The 21,381-nt window shown below is 47.2% G+C and overlaps 1 protein-coding gene across 1 annotated transcript; it reads left to right on the forward strand.

Annotated features, from left to right (window-relative positions):
- Positions 1–1,215: 1,215 nt before the first annotated feature.
- Positions 1,216–16,303, forward strand: SLC5A5 (solute carrier family 5 member 5). Its single transcript, XM_030219782.1, has 16 exons — positions 1,216–1,313; positions 2,603–2,996; positions 5,191–5,256; positions 5,522–5,573; positions 6,066–6,133; positions 6,429–6,583; positions 6,809–6,949; positions 7,416–7,545; positions 7,777–7,865; positions 8,230–8,342; positions 8,908–8,978; positions 10,530–10,616; positions 11,302–11,498; positions 12,325–12,428; positions 14,118–14,233; positions 14,739–16,303. The coding sequence occupies exons 2-16, from the start codon at positions 2,634–2,636 to the stop codon at positions 14,964–14,966; spliced, it is 1,980 nt and encodes a 659-aa protein (XP_030075642.1). The 5' UTR covers positions 1,216–1,313; positions 2,603–2,633; the 3' UTR covers positions 14,967–16,303.
- Positions 16,304–21,381: the final 5,078 nt, after the last annotated feature.

Genomic DNA, 21,381 nt, shown 5'->3' on the forward strand with positions numbered 1-21,381 from the left:
ACACACTAGCGGATACCTGGTTTAGAAAGGGGGTATGAGGATTTCTCTTATCAGTTTAAAGGGCTGCCAGAACCAAAAAGTGTTAAGAATCCCTGCTCTAAAAAGTACACTTGACATCTGGCTCCAGTATTTCGGGAGAGGCTAATGCAGCCTTGGGAATACAGACTTCTAGTTCTGGTTTTCTCATTGAGTTTCCCTAAGAAAATCTAAACCACGTCTCCCTGCATGCACTGGGTTAAAACCAGGATGGGATCAACCAGTCCTGAAACAAAAGTGCCAGTTGACAGCCTCTAGATCCAATAGCTACTGCTAACCATTGGTAAGCGACTGTGAGAAAAGCCTGGAGGCGCCCATAAACCATATCCGATATTTGCAAAATTCCCACATTAGGCAACAATTTCTTCACACTATCTGCACAAGATTTTACTGCTCCTCGTTTTTTCTAGAATTTGTTTTCCTTTCCAGAAACTGCTGAGTATGAAATTGAAGATTGGCTATTGCAAAACGATGCTCCGTACGCTGTAGATATGGAGACATAGGAACAGATTCAAAAAGGGGCTCAGCTGTGCCTAGCAGGCTGCAGCTATGGGTTTTTTTTTTTTGCTTTTGTTGTGTGTGTGTGTGATTTTTTTTGTTTGTTTGTTTATTTGTTTGTTTCTTGCTTTTAAGAAACTTAAATTTGACCCCGGTTCCTTTCCAAAAGCAGCAGTGCTAAGACACGGCCAAAAGCAACCAAGTTATCATTCGTGCTGTTGGGCACAATAAGCTTTGCACTTCCCCACTTGAAAGAAGGCTGAAAATGACAAAATGTCGCGTTTATTCTTTCGTTTTAGTTTCCGCTGAAAAGACAGAAACGAAATAAGGAAACATAACTACAGAAAAGGACAATGAAAAACGAGAGAAAGGATTTTGTCCACGTCCCCCCCCCCCCCCCCCCCCATCCTGCCCCGAGGAGGCACCCATGGCTAGCAAAGATTACTTGGCCCAGGGCAGTATCTGCAAGGAGCTGGCGCCTCAGAGTTCAGCCCCGTTTAGCCTCGGGGTCTTGAAGAAGGTGTCTGCAAAATGGTCCATCCCTCTGGATACGGGCCAACGTGTTAAAGACAACGCCAAAGGGGAAAAAAGGTTTGTATGCAAAGGGAGGGATCAGCCCGTCAAGCACCTATAAAAGCTTCCTTCCTGCATCTCTACAGCACAAATAGCTTTTCCTGCCACTTCAGCGGGCGCAGGTGAATGCAACAGCTTACCTGAGTCCACCGCCGCCGGCTCTCCTCAGGCTCACACCGCTCCAGCTCGCCTCTTCCCAAGTGCAGGTAAGTGATCAAGAAACTCAAAGGTAGGCAACGATTTTCCAGGGGTTTCTTGAATGACCGTAGGGATTTTCCCTCACTGGATGAGAAGTGAAGGATGTCTCACTTTCTGCGCCTATAGCCCGGGCTTTTTAGACTGGGAGCCGGTAATATGTTAGTTATTTTTCCAGTGTGCATTTTTTTAGGGGGTGGGGGAGGGACACGCAGTCCCTAATAGTTTTTCTTCTGGGGCATAAGATACTAGAATTGAAAAGCAGTGAGGCTCCAGGGGAGGAAGTTTTGGCCACACAGAATGTACGGAGAACAGAAAATCCGTCTACTCTCAACCTTCCAGTTGAGTTGTCCGCATGCGTTGCCGTTCCTATGCTGTACGGTTGAATAGTGGATTATTTACAGGTAATAACCTGCAAGCTTTTCACAAAACCAATTCTGCAGAGTATTCTGTTAGAGCTGTTTCGGTGCGTTTCTCACCACGACAGAGAGAATAGCAACTTACTACTACTACTTAGCATTTCTATAGCGCTGCCAGGGTTACGCAGCGCTGTACAAGTTATCCTTCTGCAGTCGCCAATCTGCCGGTCCTCCTGGTGTCCGTACTGGAGACAGAATCGTGCATTATAGAATTTGCTGATCATGAAATCACAGGCACCGATCACAGCGTTTCTCACCTCACGTTGTTGGTGCTGTAGAATAGAAAGCAGACAGCGCTGAGTGTGTGTCCTGTGTCCCCACGGTGCATTTCCCTTGCTTACATAGGTTTTATTTTTTATTACATTTGTACCCACTCTTTCCCACTCATGGCAGGCTCAATGCAGCTTACATGGGGCAATGGAGGGTTAAGTGACTTGCCCAGAGTCACAAGGAGCTGCCTGTGCCTGAAGTGGGAATTGAACTCAGTTCCTCAGTTCCCCAGGACCAAAGTCCACCACCCTAACCACTAGGCCACTCCAGGCCACTCCACAAAACACCAGGAGCCATAGGAGCCAGCTCTGTGGGTGCTTGAGCACCCACAATATTGAGAAAATTCCTTGTATGTGTCCAGGGAGGGGTTGTTTCTATTGGGCTTAGTACCCCCAATAATTTTGAAAAGTTAGCTCCTATGCCAGGGGCTGCTAAAAGTTATTACAGAAGACCCAGGATATAGTATAACCGTGGTGTGAGGCTGAAAAACTGGCACAGAACCAGTATGTCCTTAAGAAATGGAGTGAACTTAGAAAAAAGGAGGGGGGAGGGGGGCAACAGGAGTTGATTTCAGAGAGAATAATGTCATCTCTTGGCTAACTGTTCCACAGGGTTCTCTGCTGTGATCCTGAGGAGGACAGGATGGAAGAGTACGATCTCTTTGCGCCAGAGAAGTTAACCTTCGGACTCTGGGATTACGGAGTCTTCGCCCTCATGCTGCTCATCTCCACTAGCATTGGCCTCTTTTATGCCTTTGCCAAAGGCAAGCAGAAAACCTCGGATGACTTCTTCACGGGCGGACGGTCAATGTCTGCCGTGCCAGTGGGCTTATCCCTTGCTGCCAGCTTCATGTCTGCCATCCAGGTGTTGGGGGTGCCTGCGGAAGCCTACCGCTATGGTGTCAAATTTTTACAGATGTGCATCAGTCAGATATTGAACAGTGTTCTGACTGCCTATATCTTCTTACCTGTCTTCTACCGCCTGGGGATAACAAGCACTTATGAGGTAAGAGTACACCACCATCAGACTCTATAAATGACATCCAAATTCTGAGATATGTACCCAATAGTGAGCCATTAATAATCAATGATTTGCTGTTAACAAGCATTATCGATGTTAATTGCTCTAATCTGGATTTGTGTGCGGATCTGGCAGCACGTGATTCTGTAAAGATCCACATTCAAATCAGTGGCATAGCTATGGGGGGCCTTGGGGGCCTGCCCCCCTTGGGTTTAGCACCTCACCAGAACTGCTGCATCCCTTTACCTTGCTGGCAAGGATTCTGAAGCCCCCTCCAGCCAAATAAATACAGTGCCTCCGCTCCCTGGTACCGCCATCTGCAGAAAGAAAGCAGATGAGGAGGGGAGCGGAGGCACTGTAATTATTTGACTGGTGGGGCCTCAGCAACCCTGCCAGCAAAGGTATGGTTAGCACATTAATGCATGGAGGAGGGGGGAGGGAGAGAGGAAAAAGGAATGTGTTTTCCCCTCCCAGTCCACCCCTGGGCATCCCCAAAATTGGAGGGCTGGCTACTCCTCTGGTTGAAATCCTCTCACGTGCAACCCAAAAGGGGGCGTGGCCACGAAGCTATATGGGCGGGTCAGGGGCTTTCACAAAAGATGCACTCAGTGTTACAGAATTCTGGGGATCTGCACCCAACCTGCATGCCAGGATTTGCATCATGTTTCAGCTGGTGTAAGTCCTCGTGCCCAAAGCTGGCCGTGTGAATCCCCACTAGGTGCTATTCTATGAAGGACGCACATCCTGGAACACCCTTTATTGAGTGCTGGTTTTTCCCGGTGCCTATTTCTTAGTGCCAGTTACTGAATCCGGCCCCATGTAGGGATCATGATCTCAGTAGCCAGAGGGATTCCTCTCCCAGCAGCCACTGACTTCACAAGCTACCAGTAAGAATGCCACTGTCCCTTCTTTCTCTGTTGAAACTGTTAGCATGGTGTGCCAGGGTTTTTTTTTTTTTTCTGTTTGAGACCTGAACTTCTGCAGATCTGTCTAGGAGACAGAAGGTCGGGTTGCAGGACACTCTATGATGGTCAAGACTCTTCCAATCCAAGTACAACTTGTCCAGCTTCTCCCCTAACTGCCAAATCCTGGCCTAACAAATCCACTTTCCAAAAAAGCTGTTGGTTGCCAGGTGTCCAGAGGGACCGCTGGACGCATGGCCTCAGCTGGTCTCATAATTGCAGTTTGCAGTGGGATAGGGTGTGTGGGTCCCTGACCAAGGGCCATTTTGCCTGGTTGAGATATTTCTCTCTTGTCTCTACCCCAGCCTGAGTTATAACAGCCATCTCCAATCTTGCAGTGTGAAGTTACCTGTCTGCCTGGGAATGACATTTTTAAAGTTTCTAATCCGTGTTCCCTGGGCATAAAAGGGGTGGGGGGGGGGGGGGGGGAAGACTCTGAAAACCTCTTACTTTCCAGCCATACATACAGCTTTGCAATTCAGAGCCTGCCTGGACTTTAGTGCATTGGATTCAAAAACAGCAATGCATACAAAACAGGGATTATATACTCTTACAAAGCAAACCCTACTGCACCCTCCCTGTGTTAGTGTTAGAACAGAGTAAACTGCTCATTCACACACTTACACAATACTTGTGTATACAAGCCATCCTTTGTGTGCCCTGTTATGTCTGACCTATGGCATAACTTGCAGAAGACCAATGGATAGGGAGAGCCAGTGAACGCACATTTTCAGGACTGTCAGATTCACTCCAGCTTTCATTGCACTTCAGGGAGGGACCCGGAGACCTGATTTTCCCCTGAAGAAAGCAGGAACAACATTGCCCTGCCTGCAACAGAGGTAAAATCAGCCCTGGGTCTGTCAGCCCCCGAGTAGCCAGAGCACGCAGTATCGTTAGGGAAAGGGGAAATGGGACTTGATATACCGCCTTTCTGAGGTTTTTGCAACTACATTCAAAGCGGTTTACATATATTCAGGTACTTATTTTGTATCAGGGGCAATGGAGGGTTAAGTGACTTGCCCAGAGTCACAAGGAGCTGCAATGGGACTCAAACTCAGTTCCCCAGGATTAAAGTCCACTGCACTAACCACTAGGCTACTCCTAGCTAAAAGAGCTGCTGAAAGGGATCCCAGAAGCATCTGCAGCAGCTCATGGTGCAGTCAGAGCTCTCCTCTCTGGATCTGTTCTAATCCCTTCTCTCTGGATTTTCTTTGCAGTACCTGGAAATGAGGTTCAGTAAGTCGGTGCGGCTGTGTGGAACCATTCAGTACGTCATTGGCACGGTAAGACACTATCTCTGTGCTGGAAAGGCCTTGCTTAAACTGGAATGAACTTCCACCCGGACAATAACACAAAGCCCCTTTTAGGACACTGTAATAGCCACATCGGTGCACTTAGCTTCTGGATCAGTCTTTGCATGAAAGTTGTCAGGGTATCAGTGCTACGTAGGCAGCTGAGTGCACTCCATGCCCACTTCTTACTGACAGACGGGGATGCCTGCTGTAGTGCACGGCACTGACCCTTGGTTGCTCTGTATTCTTTCTGCAGATGCTGTATACTGGGATTGTCATCTACACCCCTGCATTAATACTCAACCAAGGTATGTACCACTGCCGCTGCCTTTTCCTGTACATAGAAACTGAGAACTGCTATTCTAGAGGGCACAGAGTTCATACGCCTGGAATCAGGCACCCCAAAGTGGCTGCTTCTCTGTGTCTAAAGCACCGTGGCTGTAAAGCAGGTCTTCTTTCTGTTTATATGAAAGATGCTATTACACTAATAATCAGGAGAAAATGATACACACGGCCTTGTGATGCTGTATGATGCAGGATGCAAGAGCAGCTGGTGCAAACCTCTGTCTCCCAGAGTCAAGGAAAGAACTTGAATTTGAACCAAAGCACAGAGAGATGATGTGAATTTTCTGAAGTCACCCAGAGTCAAAGATAGAAAAAGTCCCTGAAATCTAACACCCCCTTCCCTGGCTATTCCTTCCCAATAATGGAATTGACATATTGAAGCACTGCACATTTTCTGTTCTCTTCACCGAGGGACCTTAGCATCAGGATAACGTCTTCCTTGTTCTCTTTGACAGTAACTGGTCTGGATATATGGGCATCTCTTCTCTCTACTGGGGCCATCTGCACCATTTACACAACGCTGGTGAGTATGACTGCCAATACCCACCTAGGTGGTCAGGAAAATCACTTTTGTAAGTGGTAAGGTGGAGGTCTGTGTGTCAGGTGGGGGAGGAGGCAAAAAGAGAATCTTAATTTTCACTTCACAAATCATCTTGGCCAAATCCACTGCTGTTCATGAGCTGCTGAAGCCTGTATAAAGGGCCCTCTCCCTATCACAACTGTTTCCTTCTGATAATGGCCGGGATTTGCTGTAATAAACAGAACTCTGCTCCAACAGATGTGTTCCAAGTGTATGACACTCTCTCTTCTCCCCTCAGGGTGGGATGAAAGCTGTGATCTGGACAGATGTGTTCCAGGTGTTGGTGATGATGTCTGGCTTCTTTGCAATTGTCATCCAAGGGACGATACTGCTTGGTGGAGCTGGAAACGTGCTGGAAATCGCCAGCAATAACTCCAGAATCAACTTTGGGGAGTACGTCTGTCTATATGATTTCTCTGACTGTGGTCTGGGTAGTCACTGCTGCTTCTAGAGGGTTGGATTATAGCCCCTTCCCCTTCCCGTGCATGTGCTGAGCTTCACTAATGACCAGAATCATATTAAATATTGTATCAGAGGAATCCCTGTAACAGGGGGCATGCATACATTTTTTATCGCAAGGCATTTCTTCTAACAGGGACTTTGTGTCTGTATTGGCAGCTTTGATCCCGATCCTCGGAGTCGTTATACCTTCTGGACCTTCCTCTTTGGTGGCACCTTACTCTGGTTGTCCATGTATGGAGTCAACCAGGCACAAGTCCAGCGTTACATCTCCTGCAAGACGGAACGTGAGGCAAAGCTGTGAGTACCTGGGAGGGAGAGGGGGAAAGGAAGGGGGAGGAAAATAGGGGAGCTAGAGCAGTTTGAGGTTGCAGAAAGCTCCATCGATGTGGGTGGAAGGTGCACAAGACCACTGCCTGTGTAGGAAAAACTCACACTTTCCCATCTGTAAATGTATTGCAAACAGTACATCCCTTCAGACTTCAGAGAGAACTACATTTCAGCCCATAAGGACCTTCTGAGTATTAGATGATATCTTGGTATCTTTGGGAGAGTGGAGTCTGTGAACACATCTTGCCGTGGGGTGTGCAGCACCAAAATTTGATATTGCTTTCTGACTCTTGTGCGTCCCTGGTTGTTTCAGGGCACTGAGACCTCCCGTGATCTTCACTTCTCTTGGACTGCTGAGCCAGTCTTTCCCAACCACTTACTCTGCTACAGCAGCCGCACTCTGAAGAGCTGACCAGTTTTTTTTCTGTTTCCACAGTGCTATCCTGGTGAATCAAGGGGCTCTCTGCCTCATTGTGGGCAGTGCGGTGGCCTGTGGCATTGTGATGTTTGCCCTCTACAGAAACTGTGACCCTTTGCTGGCAGGATACGTCTCAGCTCCAGACCAGGTATGAAATCTGTAACGCATGTTGAATGCTCAAGGGCCCTGCAGTGAGTTTTGGCAGTGCCAGCTAGATAAATGTGCTGCATCAGCAGCAGGTGAAGAGTCCCCTTCATCAGACCCTAATCTACTCCTTTCCTTGGATGTGGGGAGCAGATTTCCTCCTCTTCATTTGAATCCATGTTTTTTTTTTTTTTTTGCGTTGTCTTCTGATTTAATTGTTTTTCTATCCCATCAGTACATACCTTTCCTGGTGCTGGAGATTTTTGAGCAGTATCCTGGGGTTCCTGGTCTCTTCCTGGCTTGTGCCTACAGTGGAACTTTAAGGTAAGTAAAGAACCTGGCTGGAGGTTATCATTTGTAGAAATATACTAGAACCATGGATCTGTGGGACAGAGAGAGACGTGTCCTCTTCACCACAATGGTTCTGGTGCATCCCGCTGCTGCTAAGCTCCCATCAGGGTTGCTGGAAGTGGGGCATCTGACAATATCTCCCACGTAGTGGGCAGATGGGACAGACCAGTCACAGCATCTCTTCCTTCATATGGCAACATCCATGGTAGAAAAGCCCAAGATAGGACTTTAATGAAGGACTTCAGTAGGATATAGTGTGTTCTGTTGCCTCTTCTGAAAGCACCTCCAGGTCAAATGTCACTAACCTTTCATTCTCCATCTTCCTCTTCCTCTCTAGCACGGCTTCCACCAGCATCAACGCCATGGCTGCAGTAACTGTAGAAGATCTGATCAAGCCCAACATGCCTTCGCTGTCCCAGAAGAAGATAGCCCTCATTTCCAAGGGACTCTGTACGTATTAAGAGGAGGGGATCACAGTGAGGGAAAAGTGGGGAATTTCGGTATTAGACTACAGCAGATAGAGCTCCTAGGAGCAAGGTCACATCTCCATGAACCACCATTGCTCCTCCTTTTGGTGAATTCAATGGAAAAGGCCAGGCTCTTTCCTAAATCTTATGTTGTGGGTGTGGGAAACACCACTGATCCAATACATAAATATTGCCATTCTGGGACAGACCAAAGGTCCATCAAGCCCAGCATCCTGTTTCCAACAGTGGCCAATCCAGGTCACAAATACCTGGCAAGATCCCAGAAAACTCAATACATTTTATACTGCTTATCCCAGAAATAGTGTATTTTCCCCAAGTCCAATTTAATAATGGTCTATGGACTTTTCCTTTAGGAAGCCATCCAAACCTTTTTTAAACTGTGCTAAGCTAACCGCCTTTACCACATTCTCTGGCAACGAATTCCAGAGTTTAATTATCTGTGACATAAGGGTAAAAGTCTGGGAGAAGACAGTTTAGAGGCATCCTCTTTGGTGCTTTCATTCACCTATCCTTGTTTCTCATTCCAGCATTGATCTATGGCAGTGCGTGTATCACTGTGGCGGCTCTTTCTTCCCTACTTGGAGGTGGTGTACTGCAGGTAATGGGCACATGTGTGTATTAGCATTGTTAGTGGCTCTAGTCATTACAGGGAAATGAGGACCCTTGATGAATGAATAGGAGTGGGGGAGAAGGGGAACTTTTCAGGTTTATGGCCACCTCAGGAGTTCTAGTTTAGGACTCTGGGGATGCAGAAGTCTGTCTGCCAGGGGATGATGGTGCCAGAGTGCACTGTGTTTGATAGGGTCACAGTCTCATAAGAAAAGAGAGCTAATTGGATAGACTAATGTAGGGGTTCTCAATCCAGTCCTCGGGACACACCTAGCCAGTTTGGTTTTCAGGATATTTCCAATGAATATGCATGAGATATATTTGTATGCACTGCCTTCTATATATGCAAATGTATCTCGTGCATATTCGCTGGGGATATCCTGAAAACATGATTGGCTAGATGTCTTGAGGACTGGGTTTCGAACACCTGGACCAAGGGTGTAGCCAGAAGTTGATTTGGGGGGGGGGGGCAGGGGCGTAGCCAGACAGCAGATTTTGGGTGGGCCTAGGCAAGAAGTGGGTGGGCACCAAGTATTCTCCCCCACCACCAAATAAATATCTAAGCTGGCGGGAAAATGCTTCTCTCCACCTTGGCAGTCTGCAGCAGGCTTGCGCTGCAAACAGAACATGCGCAGGTGCCAGTATCATGGAGAGCAGCGTTTTTGTTACCCTCAGGGGGAAGTCTTCAGCTGGCAGAGCTTGGGATCCCCAACAGCTACCGTTAAACGTGTGCTACTGTTGGGTGGGCCTGAGCCCTAACTGGGTGGGCCTCGGTCCAATCATTTCCCTTCAGTCCCCTCTCAACCCCTGCTGCTGTTGCTGCCCCCCTTCCTGGATCATATCTTTAGCTGATGGGAGATGTTCAAGCCCCACCAGTCAAAGCTTTGCTGCTAGAGCCCTACATGTGCTGTCTGAGAAGCAGGGAAGCAGGCAGGCTGCTCCAGCCTCCGACACCAGTATGTCCACACACGCTCAGTTCAAATACAATGAACTGAGCATGTACAGAAGTGCCAGCAATGGTGGCTAGAGCACCCTGTTGACTTCTGCTGCTCAGGCAATACGGGTAGGGCTCCAGCGGCAAAACTCTTTGACTGATGGGGCTTGGACACCCCGCAAAAGCCATGTATTGGTTGCCACAATTTTGAAGGAAGCCTGAGCCCAAAGTGGGGGGAGGGGGGCCAGGACTCTGAGGCCCCAGCTGGCTACGCCACTGCCCTAGACTAATGTGTATGTATTGTGATGCCATTAGTGACATCATATTCAAGGAATAAGCTGATCCAGCAAGTGTATCTTGCTGACATGTTCCCAGGAAATCAGCAGAACTGCAGTTTAAAGAGCGTTCAACATAGATGTGCCATTATTGATTTAAATATGCAGAGTGCAGCCCTTCCCCCTGTTGGCTGTGCTTTTGAAAAAAAAATTTCAGTAAGCAGAATCTGGAATGTTCTTTTAAAGCTCAAATAATCTGAATAGTATTCTTGCTTCTGACACCAAACCTGGCCACGGCCTAACTCCAGTGTCTTATGTCTGTCTTCTGCAGGGTTCCTTCACTGTCATGGGTGTTATCGGTGGTCCACTGCTTGGAGCTTTCATACTTGGGATGTTAATACCAGCTGCAAATACGTATGTAAGTACCTTAAGGTAGAGCTTTCAGAGGGGGAAAAGACCAGAAGTGGCTGCTACTGCTGCTCCTATTATAAGTTTAGTCAGACCTGGGGCATGGCCATAAGCCACATGAGCCAACCTTTTTCAAAATGACTGAACATGCTAAACTCAACACAAATTACCCCCTCCATGGACTCAGTGACAGCATTTATTCAATAATAGGGGTGCTCAAGTACTTTCACCACTGGTACCTATGCTGTAGTTCCTGAGAAATCCACTGAGTACAGAATGAACCTCAATGGGCTAAGGACACATGTCAGAGTTCTGAATAACAATAATGGATGACAATATGAGGGCTATGAATGCCAGGATGCAGAGCTACCAACAATACCTCATATGAGAGGCTAGTCCTTCAGTTTTGTTAAATCCCTTTGAAACGCAGAAATCCTCCATAGGAGACTAGATCTGATGAGGAAATACAGAAGTCCTCTGTAGGAGTCTAGATCCAATAAGGAATGAAGGAGGGACTTTTGAAAGCTAGGTGGCTCTGCTTCATGATAAGACTTTGATGACACTGCAGTATGATGCTGCATTGCGCCAGGCCTCCTGGTGGTCGTTCTCTCACTTCGTGTGCAGTAATGTGTATATCCTTGAGCTCAGGTGGACACTTTCATTCTTGGTAACTGTTCTTTTTCCATCACACACAGGGTGTCTTTAGTGGTCTGGCAGCAGGATTTGCCTTGTCCTTCTGGGTAGCTGTGGGGGGGACACTCTACCCACCCTCCGCAAAGACAATGGGGGTTTTGCCAACGTATGCTGATCTCTGTCCCTTATACAATTCCACCAATGGTACCATCATCATGGGACCGTTGCCCCCGGCAAATATTTCAACACCCCTAGACAGGTAAGACAGAAAGAAAGAAACCAGAGACATGGTATTGACTTGCTAGATGTAAAAATGACAGGGTGTTTGTCACTTGGGATGACATTAGAACTGAGCCAGTGTCAGAAGGCAAGCTGGAACTACTTCAGTTATTGAACCAGCAGGGGCCTGGCTGCCAGGTGTAACTGTTTGATGCCAGGACAATAGTATTTTGTAGATCTGATCAGCCTGTGTCTAGTTCTAGAAACATAATTTTTAAATTTGATGGAAGAAATGTGAGCTAGCCCATGGCTGAGGAGGCACATCTCCATGAACCACCATTGCTCCTCCTTTTGGTGAATTCAATGGAAAAGGCCAGGCTCTTTCTTAAATCTTATGGTGTGGGAAACACCACTGATCCAGTACATAAATATTGCCATACTGGGACAGACCAAAGGTCCATCAAGCCCAGCATCCTGTTTCCAACAGTGGCCAATCCAGGTCAGAAATACCTGGCAAGATCCCAGAAAACTCAATACATTTTATACTGCAGTCGTAGGCTGAGAAGAGGTGGAATTATAGTCATTGCTTGAGTGCCATACCTAGTTGCTGGGTTAAGGCCCATGACCATGGTTTTGTAAGAAGACATGTTGAGTTCTGAAGAGTCTGTGCAGCCTACACAATATCTTCAGCAGCTTTGGTTGGTCCAACAGAAGAATATCAAGAGCTGTTCATGTTCCTTCATTTTGGGAGGCAAGTAAATTAGACACTCCCCTAGCTAGTACTTGTGTGTTCCCATTCTGTGTACTGAACCTGACTGAGGCCACATCTGTTTCCCTAGTCAACCACTTCTGTCTTTCTTCCACAGGCCGGCCATTGCAGATGACTTCTATGCTATATCGTACATGTACTATGGGGCTCTGGGAACACTGAGCACAGTCGTGATAGGCGTCCTGGTCAGTTACATAACAGGTAAAAACACTGTCGGGCAGGATGGCTTGAGCTGTGTTAGGGAGGACCTCCCTCTACTGCACACTCTTGTTTTAACAGACCACCCAATATTTAGCCGGCGGCAGTCACGCTTATCATCGCTGGCTAAATTATCCCACAATATTCAGTTCTGGGCCATGTCCGGGCACTGGCACTGAATACCGGGGGCCAATTTGGGGTGGGTAGGCTGCTGCAGCTTATGCCTGCCCAGCCAATATTCAGCTGAGCCTGCATATGAGTTATGTGGCCCTGGTTGAATATCAGGCTGGGACTGCATAAGTTGTTTTTTAATTGAAATCCCTGACACATTGCATCCCCTCCTTCTCGCCCTCCCAGCCCGCGAACACATGCCACTCCCACCCCCTGCAAATGCCACCCATCCCCACCTCAACCCCTACAGTTCATGCAGGCCCCCCTGGGCCTACTTTAATGCCTGGTGGTCCATGGTCATTGGGGGTAGAAGCAGAGCCCCCTCACTCCTGCCTCTTGTGGCACCTTTGCAAAATGGCTGCCACAATCTCTCACAGCAGCTCGTGGTACTTCATGTACTTCTGCAAGGGGCAGGGGTGATGTGGCTCTTCTCCTGCCCATAGTGGCCACCACTAGGGATTAAGGTAGGCCTGGGATGGCCCTGCATGGACTTGGGGGGCGGGGGGTATTTGCAGAGAAGGAGTGGCTTGTGGCTGCAGGATGGCAGAGGGAGGGGATGCGATGCATTGGGGGCTCAGTGTGGGGGGGGGGGGGGGAACTTCAATATTAAAAAAAAAAAACATGCAGGTCCCAGCCCGATATTCAGCCTGGGCCCACATCACAAATCAAACACTGCTTTAAATGCCATCTAAATAGGATGAAAACAGAGAACATTTTAGTTCAACACAGTAAAGAGATGAAGACTCATTGCTTTAATAAGGCATACAACAATGATTAACAAATATAAACTCCTATACGCACATCCAAAACTGCCTCTACTATGTCAACCTGTCAAAACACTGCCATGTTTTTTCACTATCATGGTACCCAAGATCCTTTAGCTACTACTAAATGTATATTTTCTTATATATTTCTTAATATGTTTGCTAGTTAAAATACTATCATGTTTTATCATGATCATGCTACCCAAAATCCTTCAGTTATCACTAAATGTATACTTTTTCATGTATTTCTGTTACTCATGATGTATTGTAAGCCACATTGAGCCTGCAAAGAGGTGTGAAAATGTGGGATACAAATGCAACAAATAAATAAGCTTAAGCGGGTGAATTTAGGAGCTATCCTAAATTCACCTGCTTAAGCTCATGCAGGTGTCAGCTTTTTTGGGGGGGGCCGGTCAGAGGCGAGATTCAGCAGCACTGCCCGGATTAGTGCCACTGAATATTGGCAATTAGGTGGGGACAGGCTATTTAAGCAGGCCAGAGCTTCTCCAGCCCACTTAAATTACTCTGAATATTGGCCCCAAATCTCTTCAGAGAGGGCTTCTAGTATAACATGTGTGGTATAACCTAGAGAAACAGACTACAGTTTAGGTGAATATACTTACGATAACAGCATAGGCACTTTAATATTCTCATCTGATACAATTAAGAGTGTTTCCCCTCTCCTAAACCTCTTGAGCTTCAACAGAAGCCAAGACTCCAACTTCTGATTATAAATCAAGGGCCTCTGCTTTGTTAGGTGCTACTAAGAGGAGTGAGCTTGCACCAGGGCTGCTGTGGTGGGACCTCATGAAGCAGGGGGCAACGTTTACACCTCAACTGAAGACAGACTCCTCGGAGGAGAGCCTGACAGAGGTAAGTGTACTACTGAACCAGCATACTGTTGCACAGAAACAACTCCTGTAATGTGACCAGTGGGAAGGAGGCACTGAGTGATGGTGGCAACTGAGTTGATTGCTTATGTTTGTCCATCACATCATTCTCACCATTCTGGAAGCAATGTGATTGGTGGATGAAACCAGTGATGGTGTAACTGGTAAATGGATAGCAGAATGGGATTAGCTGAAGGGTATAATTGCAGATCTGCTTTGGCTGTGGTTCTATCAATCCCATGCGCAGGATTTATGCTTGAGCAGACTGATAAAGATGAGGCTCCCGCTCTGAACTCTGTTTTTTAAATGGAGGGGCATACTGTCTTCTGATGTAAGCTGTCTTAAGTCAGGTTTTTAGTGACTGAAGTTGTACAGCCAGTAATTCTCAACTGTAGTGTTGGCTGTTTGCTAAGGTCCTATCTGGCTCTTTCTTGGTAAGATGAGGGATTGATATGGTGCTCCTCTCTTCCTGTTTCCTGTGTCATTAGTACTCAGATGACTCTCTTGAGATGAAAACCAAGGCCTTTGGAGCTGCCACGTTTCTGGTGCATGGTGTGACAGGTGCACATGAAGTGGATCGGCTCCTGTTGGTGAGAAAGGATGGCACCACAGAAGTTCTGCCAAAGGCTGACTCCATGGATGGACGGGCTTCTTCATGGATATCCCGCCCAGTGGATAAAAGATTCTTCCATCTACTGGCAGAAACAGATGTGTAGGCGGAGCTTGCTGAAACTGGTGGGCACATCCATTACCCAAAAGAACATATTGAGCCTGTGCAAGCTGTTTGACAGGTGGTGTGGCATGGAGGAAGTGTACACTGACTGCAGAGACTCATCATTACCTGCTAAAGGGTCACTCAATGCACCTGATGCACATTCCCAAACCCTTACATGGTTCATACATAAAATGAACTTAGGGGGAGAGAGCATCTGTAGTCCTCCTCCTGGCTTCCTATTCCCTTTCCATTTCAGACCTGCTGGAGGGATAGACTGCAGGCCCTGATCTTATTTGGGACAGATTTGGCACATGCTGCTAGTGTACCACTACAGCTTGGCAAGCCAGAAAAAGCAAGAGGAAGAACTAGTACCGGGAGGCTCACTGGTCATCAAGAAGATGGTGGCAAGCCATGGCTGGTGTGGTTCGATGGACAAACCGGAACCTTCTGGCCTTCCCAAGTTTTAAGCTGCTTGATAGGACATGAGAACTAAGACATGACTTGTATGGACTGAGTCTCACGTGTGCCTCTCTGCTGCTGTCTTGTATTTGTGTCTGAATTTTTGTATTCCCGGGTCATAACCATTTCAGGGCATCACAACTCCATATAGAGAAACAGAGGTCAGCGAGAGTATGCCAGACCTTGCTTAGGAAGGGATACAGTTGGTCAATGGGTCACCTTCCAGTGATCTCTTATTATTCTTATTTCCAATGTGAAAGGCAGACTGAAAGATGAAACTTGAACACGGTCCATGCATAAAAATGTACAACTTTTTGTAGAGTAGGCTGAGTGGCTTCATATCTACTAGTACATGAAATCCAGTCCTGGTTTGCTAATTCACAGCTCAGTGCAAACTGGCAGACTTCAGGCAGCTTTGCTTTGTGATGAGAATTTCCGAGGGGTATGTAGTATTGTGTGGTCAACCAAATGCTGCTGTAAACGCATAGCCGAGTGTGGTCCGTGCTGTCAGTGAAGAAGAGGGAAGAAGTCCTGGAAGAAGTCACTAATGTGCAGCCTTCTCACCTGGTACTTTCCCAAGATTACAAGTCCCAGAATGCTTTGGGATGGGCGCATGTGTTTGTTTTTTAAACCTGAACTGGAATCCTAGCAAGGGATCAGTTAATCAGAAGCAAAGGTTTTGCTCCACACCTTTAAAGCGACAACAGCTCCATGCCTCTGCCCCACAGCACTCTGGGAGTTGTAGTGTTTATTACTGTATGTTAGAAGAAGTAAACGAGAGTTTGGGAGCAAAAAGAACCACCACAACCTATTTATGTCTTAAATAAATTGTATTATTTGGTATTTGAGACTATTAGCTTGAACTCTTAAGTGTGTTCCTTATTTTATTTGATTATTGTTATAGATATAATAGTTTTGTGTGGTATGTAAAAGAAAACAAGTTTAGGTCATATTAGGTTGGATTGAGTAGATGGCGCTCAAAAAACAAGTGCGGGGGAAAATCTATGCCAAGCACTATTCTAACATACGTGCTCTGGACTGAGCACTTAGAATAGATTCCTACGCCCAAAGACTTGAAACCTGGTGTAAATCATACCCCCAGTATTCCATAACACTGCGCCTACATTTTTTTGGAATGTCCGTGACCCACCCATGCCCCTCCCATGGCTATGCCCCGTTTTGGGTCGCCCATGAGATGTTTTGGGTGCACAGAGTTATAGAATACTGCACAAGCAGATATGTACGTAAATGTAAGTTAGTGTCCGACGCCAATAATTAACAGCTCATTAACTAGTATATGCAACCTTTATAGAATCCAGGCGATAGTGACTAGCCACTATTCCCTCAAAGCCGAGCAGGAGTCTTCCAACTGCATGCTACCAGTAGGGGGTGGCGCTTCAATACTGTGTTTTCAGTCGTAAGGGACAGACAGGTTCCATGGAGTCAGGTAGAGATTGAAACCACAAAAAGAGCGGAAGGAAACCAAAATAGACCAGATAAAAACCACAGAGAGTAAGAGCACCAAAAAAGTTTATTAGGACCCTACACGGTCCGTGTTTCGGCCAACCGGCCTTCTTCAGGGGTCTTCAAATTGACGTATACAGATGTGCCTCCAGAACTCTCATGGAGTGAAATGCATAAACGCTGGTGCTGTCAGAAATCGAAAGTGGCGTAAATGCTAATAAAAAGGTTTTTTATTTGGTTTCCTTCCACTCTCTTTGTTGTTTCATGTGTTTTTTGTGGGAGACTTGGACCTTCTTTTTGCTGGTCAGGTAGAGCTTGCCTGTCCTTCATTATTGAAAATGTGATTAGTGAAACAGCACCCCCCACTGGCAGGACCATATGTGGAGGACTCCCATTCAGCTTAGCCTTAGAGGGAAAAGTGGGCCTACACAGAATACTCTGTCCCTGAATGTACCTCTGTCATGCACCTCACATTACCAGCTCTATGTCAGCAAGGAATAGGTGAAGCCCCATTTCCTGCACAATCCATTCCATTTCTTTAGAAATCAATTTTCTCCCACAAGAAGACTGACTGGTCACTTAAATTTCATTGTTTTGGCCACTGCTGAAAGGAGACCATTTAATTTAGTGGATCAGTTTAAGGGTAAATTCCTGATGGCCAGTTGCAAATTTGCTTTTTTTCCCCCCCCACTAAAGGTAGCCCCCAGGACCAATACAACACTGATACTTTCTGAAGCACAGTGACGCTTTTCACATCAGCTCCGTGGGTCTCTGCAGAGCTAAGGAGGGGAGCTTGTAGATCAAGGCAGTCCTAGGCTCTGGTCATTTTCCAGAAGGGAAAGCACGCAGAATAGGATGTTAGCCTTATTACAGCAGCATAGAAACCGACAGGAAAAAAAAAAAGACCATATGAGCAATCAAGTCTGCCCATCCCATACCAGCTCACATCTCTATTACACAGTAAGGTAGCTCACACGCAGGGCACATTGCTTCATGGTGGCAATGGGGCTGGCGTCTGTGCACTCAAAAGGAGACCTGTCAGCTCCTCAGGCTGGACTGGGTGAAATGTCTTGTTGCAGGAGAATGGTGCCTATTATATAGGGAAAATAAAATATTGTAACATTTTCATAGCTATTATTCTTCTTTGGTAGAGAAATTATGCATATGCAGGGACAGTGTTAGACATGCTGGGGCCAAGGGCAGAAATTAAAGAAGGGGCCCCCAGTCCCTTCTCCACCTGCCATCTCCTCACCCGCCATTAACTACCACATAAACTTTAAATGGCTTCTTCAGGGACAAAACACAGATAGACCTTCACCAAATACAGAGCAAGGGATCACAAATTAGAAATATGAACACCAAAAGTGAACTGGGAACACCAAGAAGTTAAAATGCAACACTGGAGAAACAAAAACAGAAATGCATTTCATTTTGTACTGAACACAATCAGTGGAATAACCACAAGGGGGGGGGGGGGGCTTAGCCCCCCACCCAATTAACATCTCCCTTGCTGTGGCTGGTGGGAATCCCCAAACCTCACCAGCTGATGACTACCTCCTCCCCCTCCTCAGGTCCTGCAACCAGAACTCTCCAAGCTCTGCAGCCAGCAGCAGTATTTCAGAACTGCTGCCACTTCATCCCCATGCCTGCTTGGCTCTCACGCATGCATGAAAACCAAATGTGTGTGTGCGGGTGGCAGTAGCAACTCAAGGTTACTGCCACCAGCTGCAGATATTGGAGATTTCTGGCTGCTGGACTGGAGGAGGAGGTCTTCAGTTGGTGGGGCTTGGGGATCCCTGTAAGGTCAAGATATTTTGCATTTGGGTGGGGAGAAAATTTGGTGCCCACCCATTTTGGGATAAAGCCCACTCCCCCCCTTCCCCCAAAATCAGCCATCTGGCTACACCACTGAATACAATACAAAAACCATCTGTGATGCACATATTCCAAAGCTAATATATTCCAGTTAATAAATTAAAAATAAAACATTTTTTTCTGCCGTTGTTGCCTGGACATTTTACTTTTCCATCATCTTGATCCCAGTTTCTCTTTTCTTGTCTTTCTTCTCCTAATTCTCATTCCAGTGTCTGCTGGCCATTTTTCTTTTCTCCTCTCTTCGTTTGTTCCATTCCCTCACTACACCTATCTGTAACATATTGATTTTTCTCTTTCAGCTAGTTCCTCCTTTTTTTTCTTTTCCACTCAAATTTCACCCTCTGACACCATTCTTCTTTTAAATTTTCAGGTATCAATTTTCCATTTCCTCAGTCCCTAGCTCTCCAATGTCACTCCTCTCCCAGCCTCCTATTTCCTTCCATTTACTCCCCATTACCACATTTCTACCTTTGTATTCACTATTCTGACTCTTCTTCTTGCCTCCTCCTTTTACCCCCTCATATGGTTCCATCATTTCCGGAATCTCCTCTCTCCACTCTTGTAGCCCACCCCAGTCTCATTGCGACATCTCCCTGTCCCTTTCCTTTCACCACCTAGCATTCATCTCTCCTCCTCTCTCTCCCTACCCCCATGGTTCAACATTATTCCCTCTCTTTTCTGTTCTTCTTCTCCCCCCCCCCATTGATGTGGCATCTCTGTCCTCTCTCAGTCCATTCCATTGTTCAGCATCTCTCCCTCTGTTCCTCTCCCAAACACAACATTTCTTCCTCTCTCTTCCCTCCTTCCCTTATGTTCAACCTTTCCTTTCTTTCAGACTGCCCCCCCATCCAGCATCTGTCCCTCCCTCCGCACCACCCCCAGGTCCACCATCTCTCCTTTTTACTTCCCAACTACCCTCCCATCCAGTATCGCCTTCCACATCTTCCCAGGGTCCAACTTCTCTCCCTTTCTCTTCCCTCCCTCCATCCCATTGTTCACCATCTCTCTCCCTTGCCTCTGTTTCTGGGCCTATCACTTCTTCTCCTTCACCCCCCCTCCACCCTTGGTCCAGCATTTCCCCTTGTCTTTGAACCCTCGCCCTTTGGTCTACTTCAAAAACAGTTGCTCCAGGGGGCCCCCACTGGGCTGGAACGTCTTCCCCTTCTTCCCACCCAATCCACCATCTCCCTCACCTTCCCGGTCTAAAATGCATTTTGCTTCATAGGGGGGTCGCCGACGAGGCAGCAATTCTGACATGCTGCCTATGACCTCCTTGGCACTTTCCCTCTGCTGCAGTACGTCCTTCTCTGACACAACTTCCTGTTTCTGCCTGGGTGGACTGTGGCAGAGGGAAAACGCTAAGGAGGCCACAGGCAGCATATCAGAATCGCTGCTGCGCTGGTGACCCCATGCGAAGCAAAAGGTAAAATTATGTATAATCATACCTGATAATTTTCTTTCCATTAATCATAGCTGATCAATCCATAGACTGGTGGGTTGTGTCCATCTACCAGCAGGTGGAGATAGAGAGCAAACTTTTGCCTCCCTATATGTGGTCATGTGCTGCCGGAAACTCCTCAGTATGTCGATATCAAAGCTCCATCCGCAGGACTCAGCACTTAGAGAATTACACCCACGAAGGGACACTCTGCCCAGCTCACCACCGCCGAAACGGGGGAGGGGAATTAACCCAGCTCATCCCCACACAAGTGGGGGAGGGGAATCCGTCCAGCTCATCCCCGCGGAGCGGGGGAGGGACACCACACCCGCCGATGCGGGGGGATCTGGCTTATCCTGCAACCGCAACCGCGGGAGGAGCTGACTGACCCTAACACCGCCGAAGCGGGAGGGGTACAAAGCTGCCCTACAGCCGCACGAAGCGGGAGGGAGTGCCGGCAGAATTTATGTCTCAATCCAGCCCCGTAAAACGGAGGGGAGAGGAATGCAGCAGCTCACTGTAACACAAACTCGTCTCAACTCTTGAAGAATCCAAGTGAAAGAACTTGAACACGAAGTCTTTCTGAAATAACTGAAGACTAAACTTGAACCTGAAATGCAACCAGAATAAAAACAGAACAGATATCTGGGAGGGGCTATGGATTGATCAGCTATGATTAATGGAAAGAAAATTATCAGGTATGATTATACATAATTTTACCTTCCATATCATCAAGCTGATCAATCCATAGACTGGTGGGATGTACCGAAGCAGTACTCACCCAGGGCGGGACATTGAAATCCCTGACCTCAACACTGAAGCTCCAAACCGGGCCTCCGCCCGTGCAGCCACAGTCAAACGGTAATGCTTGGAGAATGTATGAGCCGAAGCCCAAGTTGCCGCCTTGCATATCTCTTCCAAGGAGACGGATCCGGCCTCTGCCGTCGAGGCCGCCTGAGCTCTCGTGGAGTGAGCCTTCAGCTGGATAGGCGGCACCTTCCCCGCGGCCACATAAGCCGCTGCAATGGCTTCCTTGACCCATCTTGCCACTGTAGGCTTAGCAGCCTGCAGACCCTTACGAGGACCTGCAAACAGGACAAACAGATGATCCGATTTCCGGAAATCATTGGTCACTTCCAAGTATCTGAAGATGACTCGTCTCACATCCAGATATTTAAGA

The sequence above is a fragment of the Microcaecilia unicolor genome, chromosome 11 (genome assembly GCF_901765095.1).
Source record: "Microcaecilia unicolor chromosome 11, aMicUni1.1, whole genome shotgun sequence".
Classification (NCBI taxonomy): Eukaryota; Metazoa; Chordata; class Amphibia; order Gymnophiona; family Siphonopidae; genus Microcaecilia; species Microcaecilia unicolor.

Coding starts and splice junctions, on each gene's coding strand:
- SLC5A5 (XM_030219782.1), top strand. CDS start 2,634: ATGGAAGAGTACGATCTCTTTGCGCCAGAGAAGTTAACCTTCGGACTC. Junction 6,584..6,808: donor TCCAGAATCAACTTTGGGGA/GTACGTCTGTCT, acceptor CTGTATTGGCAG/CTTTGATCCCGATCCTCGGA. Junction 8,979..10,529: donor TTGGAGGTGGTGTACTGCAG/GTAATGGGCACA, acceptor TGTCTTCTGCAG/GGTTCCTTCACTGTCATGGG.